At 35.6% G+C, this 24,651-nt stretch overlaps 4 protein-coding genes across 10 annotated transcripts in view; 2 read left to right on the forward strand and 2 right to left on the reverse strand.

Moving 5' to 3' along the window:
* On the forward strand, window positions 1–1,316 carry LOC105218779 (uncharacterized). Its single transcript, XM_011194581.3, has one exon. The coding sequence runs from the start codon at window positions 884–886 to the stop codon at window positions 1,208–1,210; it is 327 nt and encodes a 108-aa protein (XP_011192883.2). The 5' UTR covers window positions 1–883; the 3' UTR covers window positions 1,211–1,316.
* A 6,299-nt stretch (window positions 1,317–7,615) lies between these two features.
* Window positions 7,616–17,717, reverse strand: LOC105218778 (ectopic P granules protein 5 homolog). Of its 2 annotated transcripts, none has more exons than XM_011194580.3 (29): window positions 17,560–17,717; window positions 16,668–17,503; window positions 16,186–16,306; window positions 15,927–16,100; window positions 15,551–15,862; window positions 15,332–15,480; window positions 15,023–15,250; window positions 14,738–14,961; window positions 14,504–14,679; window positions 13,627–14,444; window positions 13,431–13,574; window positions 13,189–13,363; window positions 12,918–13,136; window positions 12,670–12,845; window positions 12,432–12,596; window positions 12,234–12,357; window positions 11,866–12,161; window positions 11,492–11,800; window positions 11,282–11,435; window positions 11,019–11,222; window positions 10,393–10,945; window positions 10,099–10,317; window positions 9,864–10,036; window positions 9,347–9,681; window positions 8,934–9,269; window positions 8,495–8,869; window positions 8,225–8,425; window positions 8,102–8,161; window positions 7,616–8,043 (listed from the first exon to the last, which is right to left on the reverse strand). In XM_011194580.3, exons 1-29 carry the CDS (start codon window positions 17,584–17,586, stop codon window positions 7,794–7,796), a joined length of 7,533 nt encoding a protein of 2,510 aa, XP_011192882.2. In that variant the 5' UTR covers window positions 17,587–17,717; the 3' UTR covers window positions 7,616–7,793. The 2 variants fall into 2 exon arrangements, with proteins under 2 accessions (XP_011192882.2, XP_011192881.2); XM_011194579.3 differs by having other exon boundaries at window positions 15,332–15,489.
* A 294-nt stretch (window positions 17,718–18,011) lies between these two features.
* LOC105218777 (trafficking protein particle complex subunit 1) lies at window positions 18,012–18,800 on the forward strand. The gene is made up of 3 exons (XM_011194577.3): window positions 18,012–18,186; window positions 18,259–18,401; window positions 18,462–18,800. The coding sequence occupies exons 1-3, from the start codon at window positions 18,088–18,090 to the stop codon at window positions 18,655–18,657; spliced, it is 438 nt and encodes a 145-aa protein (XP_011192879.1). The 5' UTR covers window positions 18,012–18,087; the 3' UTR covers window positions 18,658–18,800.
* Window positions 18,801–19,316: 516 nt separating this feature from the next.
* The window catches only part of Slc5a5_1 (sodium-coupled monocarboxylate transporter 1), an 89,837-nt gene continuing 84,502 nt past the window's right edge, over window positions 19,317–24,651 (reverse strand). For all 6 annotated transcript variants that reach the window (XM_054225201.1, XM_011194571.3, XM_011194572.3 and 3 more), the window contains exons 5-12: window positions 23,902–23,944; window positions 23,645–23,737; window positions 21,655–21,814; window positions 21,341–21,559; window positions 20,886–21,159; window positions 20,579–20,689; window positions 20,383–20,510; window positions 19,317–20,155 (exon numbers count right to left, since the gene is read on the reverse strand). In XM_054225201.1, coding sequence (XP_054081176.1) covers window positions 19,681–20,155; window positions 20,383–20,510; window positions 20,579–20,689; window positions 20,886–21,159; window positions 21,341–21,559; window positions 21,655–21,814; window positions 23,645–23,737; window positions 23,902–23,944 — 1,503 coding nt within the window. In that variant the 3' untranslated portion in view covers window positions 19,317–19,680. The remainder of the gene's footprint in view (window positions 20,156–20,382; window positions 20,511–20,578; window positions 20,690–20,885; window positions 21,160–21,340; window positions 21,560–21,654; window positions 21,815–23,644; window positions 23,738–23,901; window positions 23,945–24,651) is intronic.

The raw sequence follows: 24,651 nt of genomic DNA on the forward strand, positions 1-24,651 counted from the left end.
GTACTTTTATTTTGATTCTTTCGCTTGATGTGTGATAAACGCGCACTCGTACCACCGCCGCTCAATTGCTATGTGATGGCTCATGTGATCAGAATACATATTACGGATGGCCGGCATCCTGATGATAAATTTCAACTACAACAATTCTTATTACGTTTGTGAAGTACAGAATTGTTTCAATTGTGCGATTAAAAGACATGCTGCTAAAATGAGGCGCGTCTACAATATTCGTAGTGGTGTCTACTCGTACAACGGTGATTTTTTACCTTCCGTACTTTATTGATGTCTTCGCAAGCACATTGACTGGGTTGCGGTCAGTCGGCTGTTGGCCAAGTGCCATAAACAAAAATTTAAATAATACAAAAGAGGATTGTTAGCTGACAATACATACAAACAAACATACACACGTGTGTCGGTTCGCGCGCGCGTATGGAAATGTCATTTCGGAGAATTACACATAGCTCAGATGCCTAGGTGTGCGCCAATAGATTGTGTGGATCCCGAAGACGACGTGAATAAGCAGCACTAGCCAAGCCAAATACGGAATGAAATGTGTTGAAGTTTATAAAAATTTTCTGAATGTTCACAATACATGCAGATAAATATTTAAAGTGTAGAGTAATAAGAAAAAGATTAATATATAATTGCATTAACGGCGCATACAATCAGATTTAAACCGCATAAGTGATTAGTAGTGCTGCACCGCGTCAATTCCTTATTACCCACATAATACAATATAAATAAGCTGCGACATTCTGTGCCAGTTGATAGTCGAGAAGCTGCTGTGATCTTGAAAAGTACTACTACTACCAGTCGGTTGCTACACTTAAGCAATAATCAATAAACTAAATAAATAAAAAATAAAATAAAAAACAAACTCAACATGAAGCTGCTGTTGTTTACAGTGTTGTTTATACTTTTGGCGAGTGTTGCGGAAATTTGTTCCGGTTATTCATGGCCCTTTGCGAAGGCCATCAGAGGTTATCATCAGGGGGTTGGCGGCTATTATTGCGCCGATCATGGCTACTACGGCGGCGCATACAGCGGACATGGCCAATATGGAAATGATCAATATGGACGCGATAGGCGTGGCAACAATCGACGCACGGGACGCACCTTCAGCGATATAGCGCGCGTCGCCAATCCACATCCATATGCATTTGTGGGTGCGAGACCGTACCCAGGACAACCTTTCAATCCGCTCGGTTAAGCGGGGATGTGTTATTAAGCTGAAAACTAATAAATTTTGTCTTGTGATATGGAAATTGTGTATTGATAATAATAAAGTGCGCTGTGCGTGATAATAAAAATAGTTATGTATACATATATAAAATTTGTATGTGATTTATTGTATAAGGTTGTCTGGAGTTTCTGTCGACCTTGAAATAATCTAATTATGTATACGCATGTGTGAGAGCATGAAGAGTTAAATGTTTCGAATAAATATATGACAAATACAAACAAAAAAACAAAAACAAAAACATTTGACCTATTTATTTTGTAAATATTGTCGCCGGAAATAATCATATGAATATACTACGTCGAGTGTTTTATGTATGTTCTCTTATGAGAAATTTATAGTAAGTTAAGAAATTACAACGCAATTATAAATGAATAACAATGAATTATGGAAACTAAAATCATGGAAAGTTGAACTTTTTTACTAAAACACAAATACATATATATATTAATCTTACGAAAATGGAAAAAAATAAATTTGAAACCATTGAGTTTATTTTTGATTTGAAATAAATTCTCATAAATTCCATAATCTTTTGATATATAACTTAAAACTTGAAGAACTCTACTTGTAAGATAAAAAATAAAAAAATTGGAGCGAAAATCAATAGAACAAGGAAAAATTTCATCGCCTAGAATTGTATGAATAGCAAAAGTGTTTGAGAATCTCTATTGAGAGTTGCAAAGCATACAGTAAAGGTTAAGAGATCGTAGAAAGCTGACATAGAAATATAAGAGCCTGCCTAACGGATCACCGCAAAGTAATTTGTTTGATTTATCTGTACAGTGGAACTTCCATAGCTCGAACTTCTATAAGTCGAAGATCTCCATAACTCGAACTTTTGAATTGGCAATAGCGTTTAGAAACCAAATTTCATACAAATTTGCTTCCATAACTCAAACTTCTATAAGTCGAAGATCTCCATAACTCGAACTTTTGAATTGGCAATAGCGTTTAGAAACCAAATTTCATACAAATTTCCTTCCATAAGTCGAACTTTTCGACCAGAGCATAATACAAAATTTAAAATTTTACTATTGAGGCGGAATTTTAAAAGAGTCCCTCTATATCGTAGGGAGGCGAACAAAAAATATGATATTACTCTAATGGATTTCATAAATCATGTTAAAAAGGCATAAAATACAGACGTCAAGAGCCAATCAATAGTAAACTGAAACAAACAAAATTACAGAATACGTGTTTTAATGTATTAGAATAAAACGTTTTGCGAAATAAATAATTAAAACTGTGGGTAAATCTATATTTTACAGCTTTTTGAAAAATTTATGTTTTAATGAGAATTTCTATAACCTGAAGTCTCTCTAACTCGAAGTATTTTTGTGGATTATGGTGATTCGAGTTAGAGAAGTTTCACTGTATATGAATTGCGTTGGCAGCAGATTCATAATTGAGGTTTGAGGGCAGGAAAAAGTCACTGCTTGCCAAATTCGGAGAATACATTGGATGCGTAAGTAATTCGAATAATAAATTATGCCATTTTGCCATCGTTTGTAACACGATGAATCGGTCGATAGTTAAATCACGCGGTGCTCAGTTTGCACAGAGCTTTCGTACATCAGTTTTGAATTAAGAGGGTCATCCCATGTGACGGCCTTTTTTTCTAGAGATTTTTTAATCTACGCCCAGAAAATAAACAGAACCCTAAGTTTATTTTCATTTATTAAGATATACATAATTCGACAGTTATATTTAAAATTTAGGCTAAAAATATTGTGTAGAACACGAGTTACAGCGTTCTGAATACCTCCGCCTCGAGAAAATGGGCTAACACTTCATCCACGATTCCGGCCATTTATGTTTGGTGGTTTCATAGAAGCCGGATAGCAACAACAAACCTTTTTTAGATATAAGCAGAGACCACCGGAAAATGGTGTTTCATAAACACATACGTTGAGTTTGACCATAACTAAAAATGGCTTAACTCGCTAATTAACTGTTCGATAACTAGTTTTTGAAGAGGTGCCTGGTATAAGCTTTCTTGGGTTGATTCGAATTCGTGACGAAATCTCGTTTTTTTTTGGATTGTGAAAAGTTATCATTTGCGGTTAAAATGTATTAGTCATGGCTGAGAAAAAAAAAATTAATATAGATGCTAAATCACACTTATGAGTCGGCGTATTACTTACATATATATGTATTAAAATCAGTAAAATTCTTACAAAAAAAGCGCGGACGTGTCTTATTATTCACAAACTGGTGGTAAGAACTGTTGTATCTTGAAAACAAGCGTATGAAAGAATATTTAATTAATGGCGGCAATAAAATTTGTAGCGAAAATTGAGAGGCATTTAACAACAGGCAGAGAACACTCCACATATCCGAACAGAAGTCGTAAAAAATAAATAAAAAAAATAAAAAAAAAATATTTAAAATCATTAAATAAATACATAGTTATTCACTCACTCCCGAAGAATGTAGATTAGTACAGCGATTGCAAATAAGATATTCTGCGTGCTGGAAATGTTATAAATAACGCTTCAATGTCACGATGACACTGACAGACCGCGCCTCCACGTAGACCAGTAGATACTTAATAAACGCGAGCGGAGATCCTTTCAGGAATTACATATAAATTCAGATATTTATAAAAAATAAAAATGAAATTCTTTGTAATTTTTATGTTCCTTGCGATTATGTTGTGTTTATGCATAACAGGCTCGGCGTCATACTCACCATACTTCGCCTATGGAGGAGGATATTATGGTAGAACTGCAGGACCCACACAGAAAGGACGCACGTTTCGACAGATTGCGCGTGTTGCAAATCCCGGTCAATATGGCAATATACACAAAAGAGCCTTCCCGAATCAGCCGTTCCATCCGCAAGGGACGTGAAGATGTTTTCTGGACATTCTAAAACTGGCTAATTTAAGAAAACTAATAAATAAAATTAACAAAAAAAATAATAAATAAATAATAATAACAAAATAAATACAACAAATTATGTGTGTGTGTTATATTTGCAATAACCCGCCATATGGGGGCCCGTCTAGTGTTTGCCCATTTCTTTGCTTCGCGCATGAATAACTATAGCAAACGAAACGTGTGATGCATATTACGAAATGTTACGGCCCGCTTGTCGGCGTTAATCCAAAAAAGCAAAAAATATAAACAATTTAAACCAACTAAATGATTACGAATTGTTGGCAAAGAACGCAACTGCATAAAAGTATTTGTTTGTATAGTATATATATATGTATGTATTTACAAATTTCGTCATTTATATACACAGTAGTTAGTAGTGACTTGTAAAATATGTAAAATGCTAAGAAAATTCAATGGTCATTATCTTAAATGGTCAACGTCAAAATACTTAGTTACGCAAACATTCAAGTGAAATGCGTTTAATGTTGCTGTTATGACAGGCCTTTGCGCATGTGTACATGTGGGGGCCGAAAGACACAGTTTGAGTTCATTCATCGCCATAGTATCTATGTAGAATAGTGTCTTTACTGCAACCGGCTTCCGACATATTATTACTGTTTCGTTAGTGTGAAGAGATTTGAGATCTTTGAAATAGGTAACCCCCTATCCAATTTGGATTATGAAAAAGAGAAACGGCTTTAACTTGAAGACCATTAACATGAGCACGATTGGAATTAATGGCATTAAACTTTCATAGTACTTTAGTTAAGGATACTACTACTACTACTCTCTGGAAAATTCGGGTCTCCGTAATCGGAATAGACCGTGATTTTATCCGGCCAAGCACTGTCAACTCGGCTGTATTCTTCAAAAATATGTTGGACATTTTTTGTGTGTGTAAATAACAACAATAACTATTTGTAAAAACATTACTTACCTCATACTGAGTTCAAAACGGCTTAAGGGGTTAGGTGTAAAAAAATTATAATTCTCAAAATTATAGCTGTTTGTGTTGACCCAGTTCCAAAAAAAGGTCTTTCGGTGACAATTATAAGTCCTTGGAAATTCATCTAAAATCAACCGGATAAGCAAAAAAGTTTTATAAATAGATTTTCCTGGGTCTGATTGAAGCCGTTGGTTTTTTTTACAAAAATTAACAAAATAGCGGCCTCAGAAATTTTTTTCTAGAAAAAAAAGAGAAAAATCAACAGTTAATTGGTCTTAAAAATCGAATTTTGAAAAAACACTTCGATCAGGCCTGAGTTTATTATGTACATATTCTAAAAGCTGTATACATTTCATTAAAATCTACTGAGCGGTTTTCGAATTACAGTTACCACCAGTTCAAATAATATAGTTTTGACAAAAATGAATTTAAAGTTTCACACTAGCGTTTTGGAGTGCCCGAGCGCTCTTTTTTATTTGTCGAATAACTCGAAAAGTAATTATCAGAACAAATTTTCAGAGAAAATGAAAAAATAACACTATGATAGTTTTTTTTCAAAAAAAAAAAAAAAAGACAAGACCAAATTTGACGGTTTCCCCCTATTTCGGGTCCTACGAATCGAACTGCATCATTACTTTTTTGAGCTACGATCATGGTTTCATACAAAAATTTTTGTTGAAGTTTTTCATCAAAGTGGCCCATTGTAAAAGAAAGGCACATTTTTCTTCGGTCTCTAACTTTTTTAATGTTGACTTTTTTGGTAAACTTTCTTTGGCAAAGCTTCTCAGAATAAGTCCGTCTTTAAGTTCTTAGATGACTGTAAACCCCGAAATCAATGTTTTTTGTGTCCTTATAGCCAATATGTCGAAAAAACTGAAATTTAATCAATTTTTTTAATGTTTTTTTCCTCACGTTTCGTCAATATTTCAATTTACCCTTTGATACTTATATATTAAGTGACATCTTGTAATAGTAAGAAACTTAAGTAAGCAAAGACAACGTTCTGAGCACACTAACCATTAGAAAAAAAACTTAACAAAATTTGTATTTTTTAAAAAAGCTACACTAACTATGTTTGCTATTTTATTTTTTTTGTATCTTATAAGTGTTATCAATAAGTATCATAAATTTGTACACAATATTTAAATTAAATTTAATAAGACTCATCTATCAATGTCCAACACAAATTAGCAAGCAACGAGTCAAGCTTTGAACCACTGCACTGATAAGAAATAACAACAAGTAACGTTTGAAAGAAACGTTAAATGTTTGCCTAAGAGTCAAAATTTAAGCATAGATTGCAGTAGTTAATTTGGCTTTGACTTCGCGGAAAGAACATTGTTTTAATGCCTTGTATATTAAGAAAATAAATTAAAATGAATAAGTGTCCAATTGGCCTATCGGTGTTCTGCTACATATGTGGAAAATTTACAAGCCCTCAAAAATGGATTTAATTTCAGTTTTTTCGACATATTGGCTATAAGGACATAAAAAACATTGATTTTGGGGTTTACAGTCATCTAAGAACTTAAAGACGGACTTATTCTGAGAAGCTTTGCCAAAGAAAGTTTACCAAAAAAGTCAACATTAAAAAAGTTAGAGACCGAAGAAAAATGTGCCTTTCTCTTACAATGGGCCACTTTGATGAAAAACTTCAACAAAAATTTTCGTATGAAACCATGATTGTAACTCAAAAAAGTAATGATGCAGTTCGATTCGTAGGACCCGAAATAGGGGGAAACCGTCGAATTTGGTCTTGTCTTTTTTTTTTGACTATCACAGTGTAATGATTTTTTGAAAATTCTAACTACCCCTAACCTCTTAAAACTTGTAGAACCAACAAAGTTACGAACATAAAATCGATGTTAAATGTATGCACAAGATTTATCTCCTCTTCTGAATTGCTCAACCATCTGCAACAACAAATTATTGGTACTAATTATTTATTTTAATCTTCTTTGAACCAACAACCATTTATACATATAGATTTTTTCTCAATAATACCTGTGTATGTTCAATGGATAATAACATGAGATCTGACAGTTAATTTCTTGTACGTGCTGAAAATAATTCCAAGCTCAAGTGATGAACGTGACAAGTTGAAAAAAAATTAGTCGCACAAACGCGTATCGTGGAACGTTATTTTCCATCGCGAGGCGTACTTACTCCAAGCCAATACATTTACGTGCGCGAAATACGAATTTTTCGTATTTGTAGATTGGTAAATGGTAAAAAATAATAACAAATAAATTGGTGCAAGTTTAAGGTTAACCACACAAGGTGGTAAACAAACAAGAAATTCATTAAGTTGTATGGAATATTTGAGAGTTCAAATTTGTAGGTTATCCAATTTTTTAGGAGACAGAAAATGTATACTGGTATAAAATCTGCACCAATATATATTTTTAATATTGATCACATACTCGTATGTTCTATTTTAATAATTGGTGTACATCAGGTCTTTTTCGGATTAGTTATAATACTTTTTTTCAACAACAATTCTTAATATTACTCTCTAATATCTCTATATTTAAAATACTGATGTTTATCTTGTAAAATATAGCTTTTTATTATGACTTTATGTATTTCGATTAAAACTATGTTGTAGCAATTAAATTGAAAAATATTGTATATAAAAATATGCATGTATGTAAGCTTATGTGTAAATATGTATCTTGACATAAATCACAAAATATGAAAGACTAAATAGTTATTGAAGAGTTTAGGTAAACCTAGAGTCAAAATCCCACAGCTCGGGAACAGTTGGAATAAAAACGCTGTTATAAAATATACCAATGAGGCGGAAAACTAGATGTGGTACATCACGTAAAGCGGGCATACTTTCTTCTTTGATAATGCCGATGGCCGTTATGATTTGTTGTTTTATATCAGCGAATTTCTTATTTGCCAATAGCACCGTTAACTCATGCAATGAGGTCTCAAATTCGGCACATGGATAAGGGCCAGTGGAACTAAAAGAATAATTAGTTAGAATGCCTTAGTTGTTTTTTTATATCAGCAGAAAGTTACCTCGTATGTGGAAATAAGGAATATAGTACGCAGGCTAAACAACGCGCGAGTGCTTTGCGCCTATATAAAGAAAATATTTATCTTAAAGAAGTCACAAACAAATGAAATGAAAGCTGTGCATACTTATTCGTAACAACGTCAGTCTTCAAACCAATGGCGCCCAATAGTGTGTCACCCCATCCCTCGGATTGTGCAGACGTTAGGCACATGTAGGAGGCAAACATAAATAAAACTTTTTTAACATTTTGCGTCTCACAAAGTAGCTGACAACCGCGAGAAATGATCGCGCACCAAACCAGCGCTAAACGTGGCTCTGTGTAGGGACTAGGTTGTGAATAATAATAAATGAAAAAATTAAATATTTTTTTTTTATTATTTACTATCCACACTTACTTCGTTTTACAGCCCTCCACCAGCTGGCACACATCCTGCAGGAAAGTAATTTTATCACCGATATTGGCAATCTGTTCCATTTTATGTATGAAAAAGATGTGCAGCGTTAGAAAGAATGGACCACGCAAGATGGGCATCAAGTCCATTTTACCAAAAGATGTTTCCAATATTTCGCGCAGTGCTTTCCAGGTGGGCGTGTGCCAATCTTGTGACTCCGTTGAGGTGCGGAAATAATGCGCAATGGTTGATTCCAAAAGTGGATAGGTGCCCGTCACAAAGGTCTTCATATGACCAATAGCGTTTAGCGTGCTGCAGAGCAGGAAATTACCGGATTCACATTGCCCCTGCCAATGAATCAACGTGTCCACTAGTTGGCTGAAAATGCAGCAAGTGGCGAGCTTAAGTCACGTTTTTACCGTTTGCTGAAGTCGTAACTTACTTGGATGTCTCCAAACGTTGCGTTTGCATAGGCACCAATATTTCCACCATAAGATTTAGCGCTTCACGCTTTTGCTCATCAATGGTTTTGCTGCCAGCAGTCGCAAGCACAGATCTATTCACAGTATTGAGCAGTTCAGTGAAGGCTGCGTTGAAGGCATTCATACCTTCCTTTGTGCTCATCAGTTTGGGATTTTTCGTTACCGTGCGACACAACAGAACAATGTAGTTGCGTGTGTATAGTATGCGTTTTGCTGTAGCGTAATTTATGGGCTGCATAACTGCCTCCCAGGAGGTAGCCTGCTCGGGCATCAGCGCGCAGCTGAGACGCAGTAAGCTGCAGTGATAAAAAAATACAATCATTAAAATAGTTTATGCAGAATTATTTGAAAAATACATTTGAAAAGCACTTACTCGAGTACGGCTCTGTCGGCGTAGTTTGTTTCTGTTGGCATTTTCAGTATGATGGGGTAATCTACGGTGGTCACAAACCATTTGAAGAGACTCTCCAACTCTGAGTAGTTGACCATGTACCAAGGAAACTTAATGGCGTCCTCTAATATTTTACTTGTATTTATGTTTATGTGTATGTTCGGTTCAAAGGAGATTTTCACGAAAACCGTAAAGAGTCGTGAAATAACTTGAGAACGCATATTGATGGGTATGGTAGGAAAAGTTTCCTCGAACCAAGCGAGCCAATTGATGCGTATGAATATGTGTCCCATCATGGCATGTGCGGACGGTACGAACTAAGAAAAGTGAATAAATATTTGATTTGAATAAATGTTAAAAATATTTGATAAATGTTTTTTCGAATATATTTTTATATTTTATACATGATAAAACTCAATGAAATTTCTATGTACTGAAATATTTCAATTAGATATAATACATATACTATTTAAGTGAATGAAAATTCTTGCATGCTTACTTTTTGTAGATTCTCATGAAACAAATCTATTTGCGCTGGCTGTGGCTTAAATCGCTCCCAGGGCAATGCACCCATACCCTCGTGTATATTCGCGTAAATGTGAAAATCAATTTTTGGAATGGCGAAGTGATGTACATACCAACCGAACATATGAGAGAGCGTCACGTGAGATGCTGCAATGCACATAAAATAATAAATTCACTTTTGTGGAAATATTGCGTCGCATAGAACTAACCTGGTAGGTTCTCCAGCACGAAATCCAATATATCTATTAAGGATTTAATCATAATTTTACTTTTGCTCGCATGTTGCTCACTCCAGGGCAACAAGATCTTATCTTTCGCCGTCAGTTGGCGTATCCAATTCGCTGAAGAATGTTGCAGCGTGTCCTCGGTGTATGGCACCAACCAGGGTGAATAAAGCTCAATAATTGAACCGAAAACGATATCGCTAACTATAACAAAAAAAATGAAAGAAAAATTAAATTGTTTAAGCTCAACTACAGTCTTAATATTTGTTAAACACTCACTTTGATCCGCCAGCATATCTTGGAAGGTGCAAATGGCAGTAGCCACCACAACGTGACCCATACATGAGAACCACATAGCGAGTGGATTACAGTAGTCTTTGTGCTTGGGATATAAGCCATGCAGACCGTGATGCAATCGCTCCTTCTGGAAGTGACGCGCAAATAACAGTACCGTATCTGTGGCACCTTTTAAATTGAAAAGATTTTGACGACGCGCAAAATCAATGGAAATTTCCACAACTTCGTCGATTTTCGCGTCCATAGACAAAGTTTTACATTTCAAGCGCACCAACAGTGAGTTCAATAAATCCAATAGTACAACTGGCATTAATTTTTGCTCTGAAATACGATCCAAAACCATTTGCAATACTTCGCCATAATGTTGTGGAAAATCATAATCGAAGACGTGTATCAAATGACGACGGAATTGATCCTGCAGGAGCCCCGAATCGGGTTGTGACCAACATTCGAGGCCTTGTAGTACCAGTTGCAATAACTGATTAATATCGCTTAATTTCGGTTGGAAGTTTTCAAGCCAAGTCACCAAATCAAACTGTAAGTGGCATTTGAAAAAAAAAAACATATTACAAGACTTTATACATTGGTTTGGCACGAAAAATATTTACTTTTGACAATAGCACAAAGAGTATCTTTGTATCACAGCGTTTCAAGTATGACTCAACCAAGAATTGGTACATTTTCAAAAAATTCTGTGGTGGCGTGCGATATGGCACAAATGCAGCGGCCAGCTGCTTTATTAGATCGGAACGCTTTAAAGCTAATTCCAATATATTAAGGCCCTCCTTTTCTTGGTGATCATGCAGAAAGATCTGTAAGCAAGCAAATGACGGTATAAAAGACTTGCTGCAGTGAGTTTTAGAAAGCTTACGTTAAGCTCATTTAAAAGCTGACTGTATAAATCATTAGTTGGCTGGAATTTCATTGTAACATCAGTGAGATTTTCCACGACGGTGTAAAAAAAATGTATGCCTGTATTGGTGACAACTGTCATACGCTGCGCGGAATTGGTGGCAATTAATAAGCTAGAAATATATTGCATATATACGATATTCGAAATCTCTGTTAGATGGTATATTACCGCATAATGTCGCTCAACTGCTCCACACAACGCGCAAACTCTTCCACATTTAGCTTAAGCATGCCATTAATGATTTTGTCATGGCGTTCTTTATATTTATTTATATTCGCTTCCACCGCACTGTCTATGCGTATTTGCTCAAGTTTGGCGGTGATGCGCGCTGGATTGCTGCATTGTCGGTTGAAGAGCAATGAATTGCAGCTTCTGATTTTTACTTCATCGTAAGGCATCATTTTGTATAGCTTCGTAACCATATCCAAATAGTTACGATTGAGCGAATTTAATTCACTGGTGTCGTAGTGGAATTTGCTGAAAAAAAAAAACAAAATTAACAAAAGTAAAAAAAGCCATTATAATTATTAGCAATGCCTTACGTTGCCATGCTGTTAAGAGTTTTTAATTTCGCTTTGAGCTCCGTAAAAGTGTTATTTGTAATTTCTTTTGTTACACTAATTACTGGCTGCGTATATGGTGGCGCTTCCAAAATCTTATCGTAGGATGATAAAAGTTGTTTGATGCGTACGGCCGGTTCAATGCGCTGTTTTGGTGGCAAAGGCGTACGCAGTTGTTTGATTGCCTTCGAACGTAGACATTTTTGTGCCCACTGTTGAGCTTGTTGTTTTTGTATTTTACGTATATCGGGCAAATAGAGGAATTCCGTCCAATGTGACTGCAGGAGTACACAATTATTTGTTACTAATTATTTATTACAATGTATTTTTACTAAAAAAAATATACATACAGTGTTGCCATTAAAGATTTCGCGTAATTTCTCATTATTATATTGTGGCGGAAAATTACAATCGTCTTTGGAATGTTGATTTATAGCGGTTTCCTGTAGCCATAGCACATAAGTCTTCATTATTCTATGTTATAAAAAAAAAGAATTTGTTGCAATGTGTTGAAAAAACTATGAAATACATTACGAAATTCAATTTACTTCGAACAATCATTGTAGAATATGCTTAAGCTCTCTTCGGTCGCGCGTTTAGTTGCTTCATTTGAGTAGAAAACATCAGCTGCTTTTAAATTAGTGCTAATTTTTTTCATCAAAGGCACATTGTATTCGTAAAATTTATCCGAAACACCGTAAACACCGCCGAAACTGTAAATTGAAAATATATATGAACAATAAATTTGTTTTTGTTTTTATATAAAACAATATAAACCACACACACCTGTACTCATCACACTCCAAAGGCACTCTACTCAGATATAGCTCGAAAAACTTCTGGCATACAATCGGAAAGACAGGATGACTAATATCCATGCCCGCAATTAAATTCGCATATTTATAAATCACAAGCAACTGTGGTGGAAATGTATTGGACATTTTGAAGGCCACAAATGTTTTCTGTTTGGAATGGAAACAGTTCAAGTAAGATTTTTAAACACTTATAGAAATGTATCTCCATTTCGCAGTTACCTTTAACGCCGCTTCCAAAGAGCTTCTACCATTCGCCAGCGCTAAGTTACGTAAGAACTCCGGCCAAAAGTTAGCTTCTTGCGTTTTAAATTCGATCTCCAACAGTACCAGCGCCAGCCAGCCATAAAGCGGCGAAATTGTTGGTATGCGCAATTGTACAGAACCGAAAAGTGTTTTTAGCGTTGACATTTTGCTGGCGCCCTTCCACTCGTCACAACCCTTTTGAGAAAGTATTGAGAAACTGTACTCGCAGCAAAAATAATTAGTTTACCTTGAAATAGTTGTGGAAGAATTCCACTGCTTGGTAGCGCGCATCCGCAAACTGATAGGCAATTCTTAGAATCATGTCCAGCAGATAGACAACGTTGGTGTTTTGCCAATTGGGGAGCGCGGTAAGCAAATTCAACCAAGCATTTATCAAATTCAGTGGCGTAGGGAGACCATATCTGCAGATAGAAATGTGAATCAAGTAAAAAATACATATATACGTGTGTATGTGTGTTTAGTACTCACTCAGTGTAACTGATAATTTGTTGATGAATCATATTATCGAGCAACTGCAGTACCGGACCAATTGAGTTTGGATAGATTATGTCTTTTGCCATTTTCAAGTAGGTGCGATCGGCACTCAGTAATGTATTTAATATTGCATGAAAACTGTAACGAAAATTTTAAACAACAAATATATTTGTAATTCACAATCACGTACTTTTCACAATTAGCTAAAGTTTCGGGTGTCTCCAAAAATAACGGCACTATCAATTCTAAGCAACGTATAACAGCCGCATGGCGATAATCGCTTAAAAGCAACTTCATTAGCTCGAGTCCCTTCTGACAAATCAATGGTATTGTGTGCCCGTGCAGACTGACCAGTACAGCAACATAAACAGAAAGTGGTCTATTCTCGGTAACACCCTGATAAATTAACTCAATATGTTCCAGTTCGGGCACAAACATTAGTGGCTCTGTGGGATTGCGCAGCGTGCGCTTTATCGACTCAGCACCTTGATCCATCAAATGCAAACGCAATAGTGAGATCATCGTCCAACACCAGGTGGAGAATTGCTCTTTTGAGGTTACTGATAAATCAATAAGATTTGACACTTGACGTACGCTCTCGGAAATGCCAGATAAACCAATAACTTCTGGCGCATGCTTATTCAGCGCTTCGGATACCAAACACGCCATGCGTAGGTGTATGTTATGTGGCAAGAAGAGACGCCCATCATAATCGAAACCCCAATTCAGGTGGCTTATAACAATGCGTGCAAGCATATTCTCTTGTGAGGTATAGTCGTAGTGGAGTAACCAATTGGAGAGTATTTCAAAACTGTCCATGCCGGGTTTCCAGTTCTCCAATGGCAATGACTTGATGAGATAGATGCCATTTTCGATTTCATTAAAGCGCACTTTCAATTGCAGCAACAGGCATGTGATGAGATCCTCATAAGAGAGTGTTAAGTTTACCAACATGTCACGTGAGGTTTTGTAGCAAATTTCGCGTGTATTTGCGTTCACATAGCCAATCTGTGAATGCGTATACTTAGTTAGAATGAACATATAATTATTATTATATAAATACTTACATTAAAAATATGCAGACATATCGTTTTTATTAACTCCCAGTCTTTACCTCTGTCGCGCTCATTGGCAATTTCGAAAAATGCCTGCAGCAGATAGTATAAATCCTCAGCGGATGAATCTGCATTAGCAACGTTGAATTTTTTCCAGAATTCTGGCGTATTAATAAGCTCGCTATAATCTAAAATGATGCATGAAAGTAATGGAATTTGCAAATAAATAAAATCCTACTAAAATACCTATTTCAACTGTCGGCATTTCCGTTGGATATCCGATATTTAAGTAATAGAATATTTGCCATGTAATTTCATTATCCAGTGAATGGAAGGGCAGTGACGAGAAATATTGCCATGTGCTCAAATTTCGTGAACGATATATATAGCTACATGCCTTGAATAAGAGGACATTAAGTTCCACGGATATGCGTTCACACGTCTTGGTATCCTTTGGGATTGTGTTGTGCCTACGAGTTGTTTCATTACATTAGTTTCAATAATTATTAAAATATATGAGTTTTTTGTTACATGAAAAGCTCGTAATAATCACTACTGTATTGTAGCGTATGGCGTATAAGACGTCCCAAACGCTTTGCTAGTTGTTTGTAACGCTCCGTATTGTATGTCAACATGCCTTCGCCGAAAATTTCGATCAAGTTCGAAAAATATGTGATCACGCGCAGCACATCGTTGGCCAGTATAAGATCTGGTGAAACTACATAGTCATTCAGAAATTGCTCAATATTCAAAGCGGATCTAAAAAAATAGGAAAATGCTTGTTAGCTATTAATAATAAATATAATTACAGTAATTATTATTGACCGGGTTCATACTAACATAAACATTTTTCCAAACGGTATTTGATTGAGAAAGGCAATCAAATCGCTCTCTTTCAAACCCACGCATTCGCCATTGGCATTGTGACTGTCTTCGCCATCTGAATCTATGAGAATCCAGCGTTCCTCACGTGCAGGGTCCGAAATTTCCTTGTGGGACTTTAAAATTATTATTAGTTGCTATGAAATATTCTACATACATATATAGAAGAGTATTTACTTTTTCGAAATCTTTCAGGTATTCGTTGCGTTTTTTTATGGGCAAAAGTAATATTTGCAATGTCGCTATGCAATTATTCATTTCCGGTGAATTAATATTTAGCGGCATCTCGCTATTACGTGAGCTGGTCGCAGCTTCAGTTGATGTCGTCACGCCAAATGGTATTTGCAGCAGCTCAGTTGCCCAATCGCCAACACCACTAGGACAGCGCAGTATGTTGAATAGTAGAAACCAGTGATCTTCTTTAGTCGCAACGAGCAGGTGCAATGAAACCAATTTGCGAACCCAGATTTTTAAATCGTTCGAAAAGTCCTATTATTTTTTTGTGACATTTTATTATGAAAAATGATAAATTGTTGGAATTGTATTTGCAAACCTTATTTGGACTCAATTTGCGCACGAAACTAAATAAAATTGATATAGAGCGTCGTATATGTGCCACATATGGTATAACTGAGGGATTGAGCTCTTTTTGTAAAGTGATTGTTTCCTTCTGTGCCAGCTTTACCAGGCAGTCGGGTGATATTATGTCATCAATCATTTGATCGATCTGTAAAGCGGGAGAATTGTTTCAATTATTATTATTCAGTCTTTTAAAAGTAAATATGAAGAGTTAAAAATACACAAATAAATACCTTGACTTTGGTAATTTTTGCTGTTATTAAATTTGTGGTGTATGTGTTGCAGACTAATTCATAGAGATTATTTAATGCGGCAGAAGTGTTCGCCAAGTTCTTTCCATCTACTTGAGCAACGCTGTTGAAATAAAAAAAAAAAACGCATTTGCTTTTAATAAATAGATTTAATTCAATATTAGGTTATATAGAGCATTTCTGATATTTTTTTCAAGTAAATCATAATGCTTTTATATGATTTTTAAAAATTAGTCAATAACAAATTTGCATTAATTTTATCAAGTATATTATTATACATTTTATTGACTGCATGAATGCAGATTTGCCCTAAAGGGTAATTTCAATTATCTATATATATACAGACAGACAATCAAAGCAACCTGATAAATATCCAAGCCATAAAATCAACAGCTTTATCAGACGTATTCTGCGGCATTATAGATTACATACAATAACATTTAATTACTAACGTATGAACTTACTTGTATGTGACCGTCTCTTTTACTAGCACCTTATCGCCACATAGCGCTGAGAAAGTCTTTGTGACAGGTACCTCTGTCCAAATGTGTTTCTGTGCATTTGTGACTAATTTGCGTGCTTTATCCACATCGTACTTATTAACAGAGAGTTTACTTTGTAAATTATAGTATTCAATCAGCGCTGCATAAAGGGGATCATTTTCATATGTTTCCAACAAGGAGTTCATAAGAAAATCTAATTCGAATTGTTGCACCAGGTCTAAATCGGCACAATGATATAGTTGCTTTCGTTGTTCCAACGTAAATGGTAGCAATTGACTGTTGGTAAAGGAATATTTAGGCGATGCTGCTTTTGTAGGTTTATAAATCACATTTGATTTAGTTTCAACATGTTGGAGTGTAGTAAGATTAGGGTATTGTAAAACCGGCACCGTTTCTATCGGCGCAATTAGAGTTGGTATAGTTTTTGAGGCATCATCAATAGGTGCTGTTGGTGTTGTATGCAAATCCATTACAGATGGTGAAGCTGTTGAAGCTTCTTTTATTGAATCTATTTGGGCAAGCTCTTCTGCTAAGGAAACCTGTCCCGGCGAGATGTTTCCGGTTGTAGGCACATCATCTGTTGGTTCTACATATTCAGAAGCTATGAAACATTCTTGACTTATAATGTTGCGAGTACTAGTAGTTGCAAACTGATCAAAGTCCACATCTTGTATATCCTCAACAGGCAATTCGCCGCTAACTGCAGACTCATTTATTTCTTTTGACTGATCATCGACCTCAGCTAAGGTGTTTATGGATACTTCCGGTTTAGGTTTAACTTTTGATTTCTTTGTTTTCTGCAATTCCCAAACCATGAATTTTATTTGTTAGCCATAATTAAATAATTATTTACCACTTTCGGTTTTTCCAAAGTCGCCATTATATTCTTATTCTACTGTATTTACGTGTACGAACTTACAATACTTTAATGCGCAACAATGACGAAAAAGTACAAAAACGTATAATTGCATTGCTTGCGAAAAAATCCCCGAATAAAAAATATAAATAAAAATATTAAATGCAATCAGCTGACTGTCATTATTAAGAAAGTTGCCATATTACAGGAGTGTAGAGATTTTCAATAATAGAAAATTATTGCTATTAATTTAAAAAACGTATGCGAAAATTGATCCTATCGGTATAAATATTCAACCTTTTGTTAGTTTTAAATAATATTTCTGAATACTATTCATGAAACCATTACTTTAACAAGTTATTGGCATTAATTCACGGGCCACTCTATTTTACAGTTATAATATCCAGTTTGCAGCTGGCAGCGCTACACCAACAGCTGATGATAACAATTCTAATTGTCATTTCAATATAAACAATTTACAAGTTGAGAATTTATTTAATCATTCCAGTGTATATTAATTCAGCGATGACTATTTATCATTTATATATTTTTGACAAATTCGGCACTATGCTTTATTATGCCGAATGGAACCGTACAAAAAAATCTGGTGTTAGCAGAGAAGAGGTTGTTGTTGTGATTGCTTTTGTGTTTTATTGTTATACTATTAATATATAAATAAATATATCATATTTACAGGAAGCGAAGTTAACCTACGGCATGCTCTTTTCAATAAAGAAGTTCGTCAGTAAAATATCTCCACATGATCCACGCGAAGGATTTCTTTACTACAAAACAAACAGATATGCGCTTCACTACATGGAAACACCTTCTGGTCTCAAGTAAATAATAAACTAAGTTGAAAACTATTAATTACTTTCACTGTTGAAATGTTTTACTAGGTTTGTGCTATATACCGACACTGCGGCATTGAATGTGAAAGAACTCCTACAGCAATTGTACAGCAAAATCTGGGTGGAGTATGTCGTGCGTGACCCACTTTGGAATCCAGGGACTCCTGTAACATCCGAACTCTTTCAAACGAAATTAGATGAATTTATAAAACAGTCGGCACTTTATGGCATACGTAATATATAATATATGCATAATTTCATTAGTGCAAATTTCATTTTACACATTTACGTTCCGTTGGGTAACTATTCGCTCAATATAAGTATATGTTATAAATATTTTTTAATTAAATATTAAACAAGTATGCAATTATTTTTACTTAAATTAAATTGCCCATTGCTTTTAATTGAAAACTCTCTCTTTCTGGATTATAAAATATTTGTTATCATGAATTAATAAGTTTATTTCGCGAAGTTGCGTTAATTAATACTAAAAAATACATCAAATTGCACATTTCCCTTGGTATCACATATAACAATTACATGTATTAGCTGTAATTTTTGAATTTTTATTTAGAAATTGAAAGTATTTATTAATTTAGTTATAAAGCTTTGATTAACAATTTTTGACTTTTATATTTTGTATTTTGATGAATTGTTTTGAAATCTAAATATTTTTTTTGTGGTTACTTTATCCTAACACTGATCTGCCCATCTACGAAGGAGAAAAGCGATTCATAATATTCAATTCATGACACTCGGGCCCATGGAATTGTTATGGACACGTCTTTTTCTCCCGCTAAGGACTGTTAGCTCGGCAGTATTTCCGTAAAAAATTTGTTTTTAGTGTTTTCTGCAGTCACAACATTATTGATTTCAAATTGTATTTAACATGAATACATCACATGCAGCAGTTCTTTATATGCTTAAAACTGCATTCTTTATTTATTCTTCAAATAGGGCATTGTATTAAAACACCAAATACAAATACGAATGTGAACGAATACATAATTTGACATCAGTACAATTAGTCAAATTAATTAATGATCACAGTGTCTTCATCATACATCTTTCTAAGTCTATATACATATATATGTAGTAATATCTGTATGTGTATATACTCTAATTCACATTACCAGTTAGTTTAGAAGCTTTTAAGTTATTGGTAACTTTAACTTACTTACAATAAACTGTATATGTATGTATATAGATAATAACGTTAGCATAATATCATTAATATATTAAGTAAATTAACTTAAGTCCACACATATCACACTGTCTCTTTCTCCTTGAACTGACGGTATATGCCATTTTCGCCACCACTCGATGGTGTCTCCACTTCGGTCGCTTTCGCTCGACTACGCTCATCAGTGCTGCCATATCCTTTGTGGCCATTTTGCCCATTGGTGAACACAACATCAATGGGATTATGTTTCTGGTTCTCATTGCTAGTGTCAATATTAAAACTCGATTCGGTTTGTCCATCAAATGCCAAATTTACTTCTGCGCCTTTTTCTTTCTCCACTCCGGTCAAATCACTGGTGGCTTCACCGATTATATAGGGTTTGTCGCCAGAGAAACGTTCGCACCAACGCAACACAACCGGATGTAGGAGCTTGGCATCGTAGGCATCTTTGGGATCACGTGTAAGATAACTGATTATAACAGCAACACCAATAGTAATCACCGTACCGAGGAAACCGTAGTACATGAAACTGATGGAATAGAACGTTTCCAACGGGGTGCTGTAAAGAGTGGGAAAAAATATATTTTAATTATATTATTTCGTGGAGACAGAGTGAAGTTAGAAGCGCTGTTATCTCAGCAACTTTCTCAAACTTGACAAGAGAGCAACGCTCAAAGATAACGAGCAGCGAAATGGCGAATAGAAGATGACTATTATTTAAAAAATGCTTCTACTTGTGAAGCTACTGTCTATATACAATTTAATTGAAAGTAATTTTATAAATACCGTTCAGGCGCCGTAATTGTTTGTTCCAGCGGCGAAGTATTGTTGAGCAGCGAATGTGAGATCAGCCAAGATTGTTGGAGTTCCAATGGTTTGGTTATAGATGACGTAAAAGTTGTGTTGGTGCAGCCCTAGGAACCAAAAAAAAATATATAAGATTAGCATTAAAAATCAAGTGATCTCAAAATAAAGAATGTACCTCTGTAGATGTGGGTAGGAAAGGGTTCTGAGCGCTCTTGTCGAGAGTAGCGTTGCCAATCATCATCCACAGTATGAAAGCGCAAGCTGAAATCATGCCAGCGGAGGTACCCTAAGGAAGGAGGGAAGCGAGAAGACAAAATGAAAATGTACTTGAGTCTCTCACACACCGTTCAACGTAAGGCTGGCACGCATTGCTACGCAAAGTAATTAAAATCAATCAACAAGTGCGGCGTACACAATACCGCTGGCCAACCTTATGATGTTGTACGGTGAAATTTGGTTATCATACGTATCAAAATAATTACCTTCCAATTAGCGATCGGCACCAGCATGGCAAGTAAGAAGCAAGCCAATAATGGGCCAGATGTAGCGGAAAATGCCAACAACGCTGATTCAATTATGCCGGACATCGAACCCACACCGAAAGCAATACCCATTGTAATGAAGCCCCAAATGACGGCTAAAATCTTTATGGTGAAAAGCTGTTTCTTGTCACTGAGTCCCTTGAATTGTGGAATTTGCGAGATGAAATCCTCCCAGCAAACAGTAGCTACTGAGTTTAAATTCGAAACCGTCATGCTGTTGGGCCGACGCACAGACAAAAAGACACCGTAGTTAGAGTAAAGGAAGAACAATAAATAAGAGAGGCGTGTTATGAGTAATTGCAAAGGAATAAAATGTGATTAAGTGTTCATAAATTGGCACTAAATGCAGAGTAATTAAAATGTAATCTATAACTTGTACTTGTTTGCATACATACCACAGGGCACCGTTGAAGAGCATTGCCATGAAAATGCCCACGAAACCGGGTATTACGGCCAATTGGTCCTCCACGAAGAATGGCAAAATTTCATCTCGTTTGTGTATATAACCCTCAGCGTATGGATCACAATTTATATAGGTTGCATAGATGACCATACCCGCCAACCAGGGGAGCGAGAAGAACACGATGATGATGGGTATATTTGTCATCATGGCGCTGTAAAGAGGGATAATAATAAATATTGAAATGTATGTTTACATTTTGATTTACAGTACAACTGTAGAAAACAAAAATTGCCGTTTGGCACTTACCGTCGCACCTGACTCATGGATTTCAGTGAAACATAACGCTGCATGAATTGTTGTTGGCAACCGAATTGTGACAAGGACAAGAACAATTTACCAAACCATGCGGAGGTCGTGTCTACGCGCACGGTCATGTCGCCGGTGAAGTTAAAGAATTTTAAACGACCTGTGAATGAGAGTAAAATAATTAAAGAGTAGTGGTATAAATATAAGAATATTATTCAAGTTAAAAAAATCAATTTTCCTATGCCAATTATAGCGGTTGAATAGTCGTAAACTCTAAGTAAAGAGCAGAGTTTGGGAAACAATACACATATAACCACACGTATCAGTTCTATATCACCAGAAAAATTCGATCAAAACATCCTTAGATCGGTTACTGGAGCAACACCTAGCGGTAGGATTATTCCGAATCCTACTGAAACATGCAGGCATTGAGTACAACTCAGCCACTGCGTTAATCTTTCTTCGTAGTAGATAAATCTCACAATAACAACAATAAATTTAGTAAGGAAGATATTTTATTTCTTTCCTAGATTCCTAGATTATTATCAGATTCACGCAGCTTGTCTTCACATTACCACTAACCACAATTTATTAACTATATGAAGTACGATTCTGTAGAATCATTGTGTCATCTAATTGTGTGAGATCTAATTGTTACCTAACTTAATTGCGTTTATAAGCCTTTAAGATGTTGTCGAAATCCTTAAAAAACATCGTTTGGCTCTTTGCTACGACGTGACTTGTCACTGATGTCGGCTCGGTGAACTATCTTTGATCCAAGGAACTTTGAGATATCACTATTCAAATATTGTTCCCACAAAGGTTGTATTTTATGATCATTTTATGTTTCTTTTTAAGAGGATAGCATCTAATCTATCCAGCTTGGATTTTCAGTAGTCCAACCCAGAAACTTTGTTATTTAGAATCCCTTTCGTGCCTCAAAACCAAAATTATACCTTGGAAGAAAGGGATAAACACAATTTAACTAAAGGTATTTGGGTTTTTTGAATTTGATGAAATCCTTATATAACACTTTTCATAATCATTTACAGGTGAATGCCAAAGACAGATGTGACATAAAATATGGCACATAAAACTCTGATTTTCACAAATAATTGGCCTGGCCTAAAACAACGCTTAGAGGGGCATATCGACGAAAAAATTGAATAATTCCCCAAACATACGGACGGTTCTTTAAAGATTGCTGCTGCTGAATATTTCTTCTTTGGCATCAATTTTCGCATCGTTTCATTTCGTTTTAAGTCATTGCTTTACTTCAATCAGATCTTCGGATTGCAAATTACATACATACATACATACATGTGTGGGCGCGCGTGGTAACACAATGATTGATACCACCCATACCCATTCATCATAATGTATAACGGCATTCAATATGAATAAATTGGCGCATTTACTCAATGACAGTACGTGTGGTGGGGGGTGATGGAAGGCTGCCGTGTTTCGGCTTTAAACAGCTGGCAATTGCCGTTTGCGGTTTGTTGCGTCTACGTAGAGTTACGAAAAATGATGTGTCAAAGAAATTACAAACAGCTCCGAATAAAATAAATAGCACTCCGAGGCAGTCGATGAACCAAAGGGTCCCCTAGCGTATTCCGCAAGCGTAAAATGAAGCTTCGACAGCGGAAGCTTGTGAATTGGGTTGCGGTTGCCCGACGTCGGAAACGACGGGGGTGTTAATATGGCATAATGTTCGAATAAATATTTATTGCAGTAGCGTTTGATAATTGAATAAAGTAAATTTAATATGATGCACCTATTAAAAGCTATATTAATGTGCCAATGAGAGGCTAATGCTGAGCTTTGCTGCGTCATGTATGTAGAGTTAAAAAATATGTTTTAAACATGTGTGAAAAAATGGTTCCCTACTTTATTAGGGAATTAGCGTGTAAAATATCGTATTAATCTCCTCAAATTTAACAACGTAATCCACTCTATTAAATGAAATGAAATAATATATTTTACTCACCATTATCCCGATTCGCTTCGTAGACGTTCTGAATGCCGCCACTGACCAAGATGCCTTTCACAATGATAACTAATGTCACCACAATCACCGTGACTGTTAATGTAATTCAAAATTGTCAATGGGCCAAGCAAAGGAAATATGTAAATATGTAAAGAAATGAATAAACGGTAAAAAATTAGAAATATAAATTGAAGAAATTTGAAGTAAAGTTTTAGAAAATTATTTAAGCATGGAACTTAAGCTAAACAAATACTCACCAATTTGTATGACATCGGCATTAATAGCTGCTTTCAAACCACCCTGTGGATGAAAGTAAAAATGTTAAGACTTAAGTAAAACAATTATAATGAATTTCTTATCAAGTTAACATTTACAATAAAAATTTGGTACATAGCACAACCGACCACTAAAGTTCAAACTTTTCGATTCACCACATAACAAATTTAAATATACTTCGAAAAAACATTTTTTGAGTCTACTTTGCTACTCTGGTAATTATATACCATATTCTTTCACATATGCTTTGTGTCCGATGAAGATAGCGGAATAAAACTTTACACCATTATCCCATATCTGGTTTCAGTTGGCTCATTTCGTTTCCAGATGCCCCACTCCCAGTTCCAGTGACCAATATTCAGCCACCCCATTTCCGGTTCCGACAATATCATTATCCATATCCGTTTCCGGATGCCCCACTTCCGGCTCCGGTAACCTTATATCGCGATATTTTCCATCACGTGATGACATTTCAAGATCACGTGATATTTTTGTTTACAGGTCAATGACCCCGTCCAGATCACGTGATGTCACATCAAGGTCACGTGTTATTTTTGTTTACATTTTAGAGTGAGGTCATTGACCCCACCCTGATCACGTGATGTCACATCAAGGTCACGTGTTATTTTTGTTTACATTTTTGAGTGAGGTCAATGACCCCACCCTGATCACGTGGTGTAGTTACAAGGTCACGTGATATTTTTGTTTACATTTTTGAGTGACCCTTATCA

This window comes from Zeugodacus cucurbitae, chromosome 2 (assembly GCF_028554725.1).
Source record: "Zeugodacus cucurbitae isolate PBARC_wt_2022May chromosome 2, idZeuCucr1.2, whole genome shotgun sequence".
NCBI lineage: Eukaryota > Metazoa > Arthropoda > Insecta > Diptera > Tephritidae > Zeugodacus > Zeugodacus cucurbitae.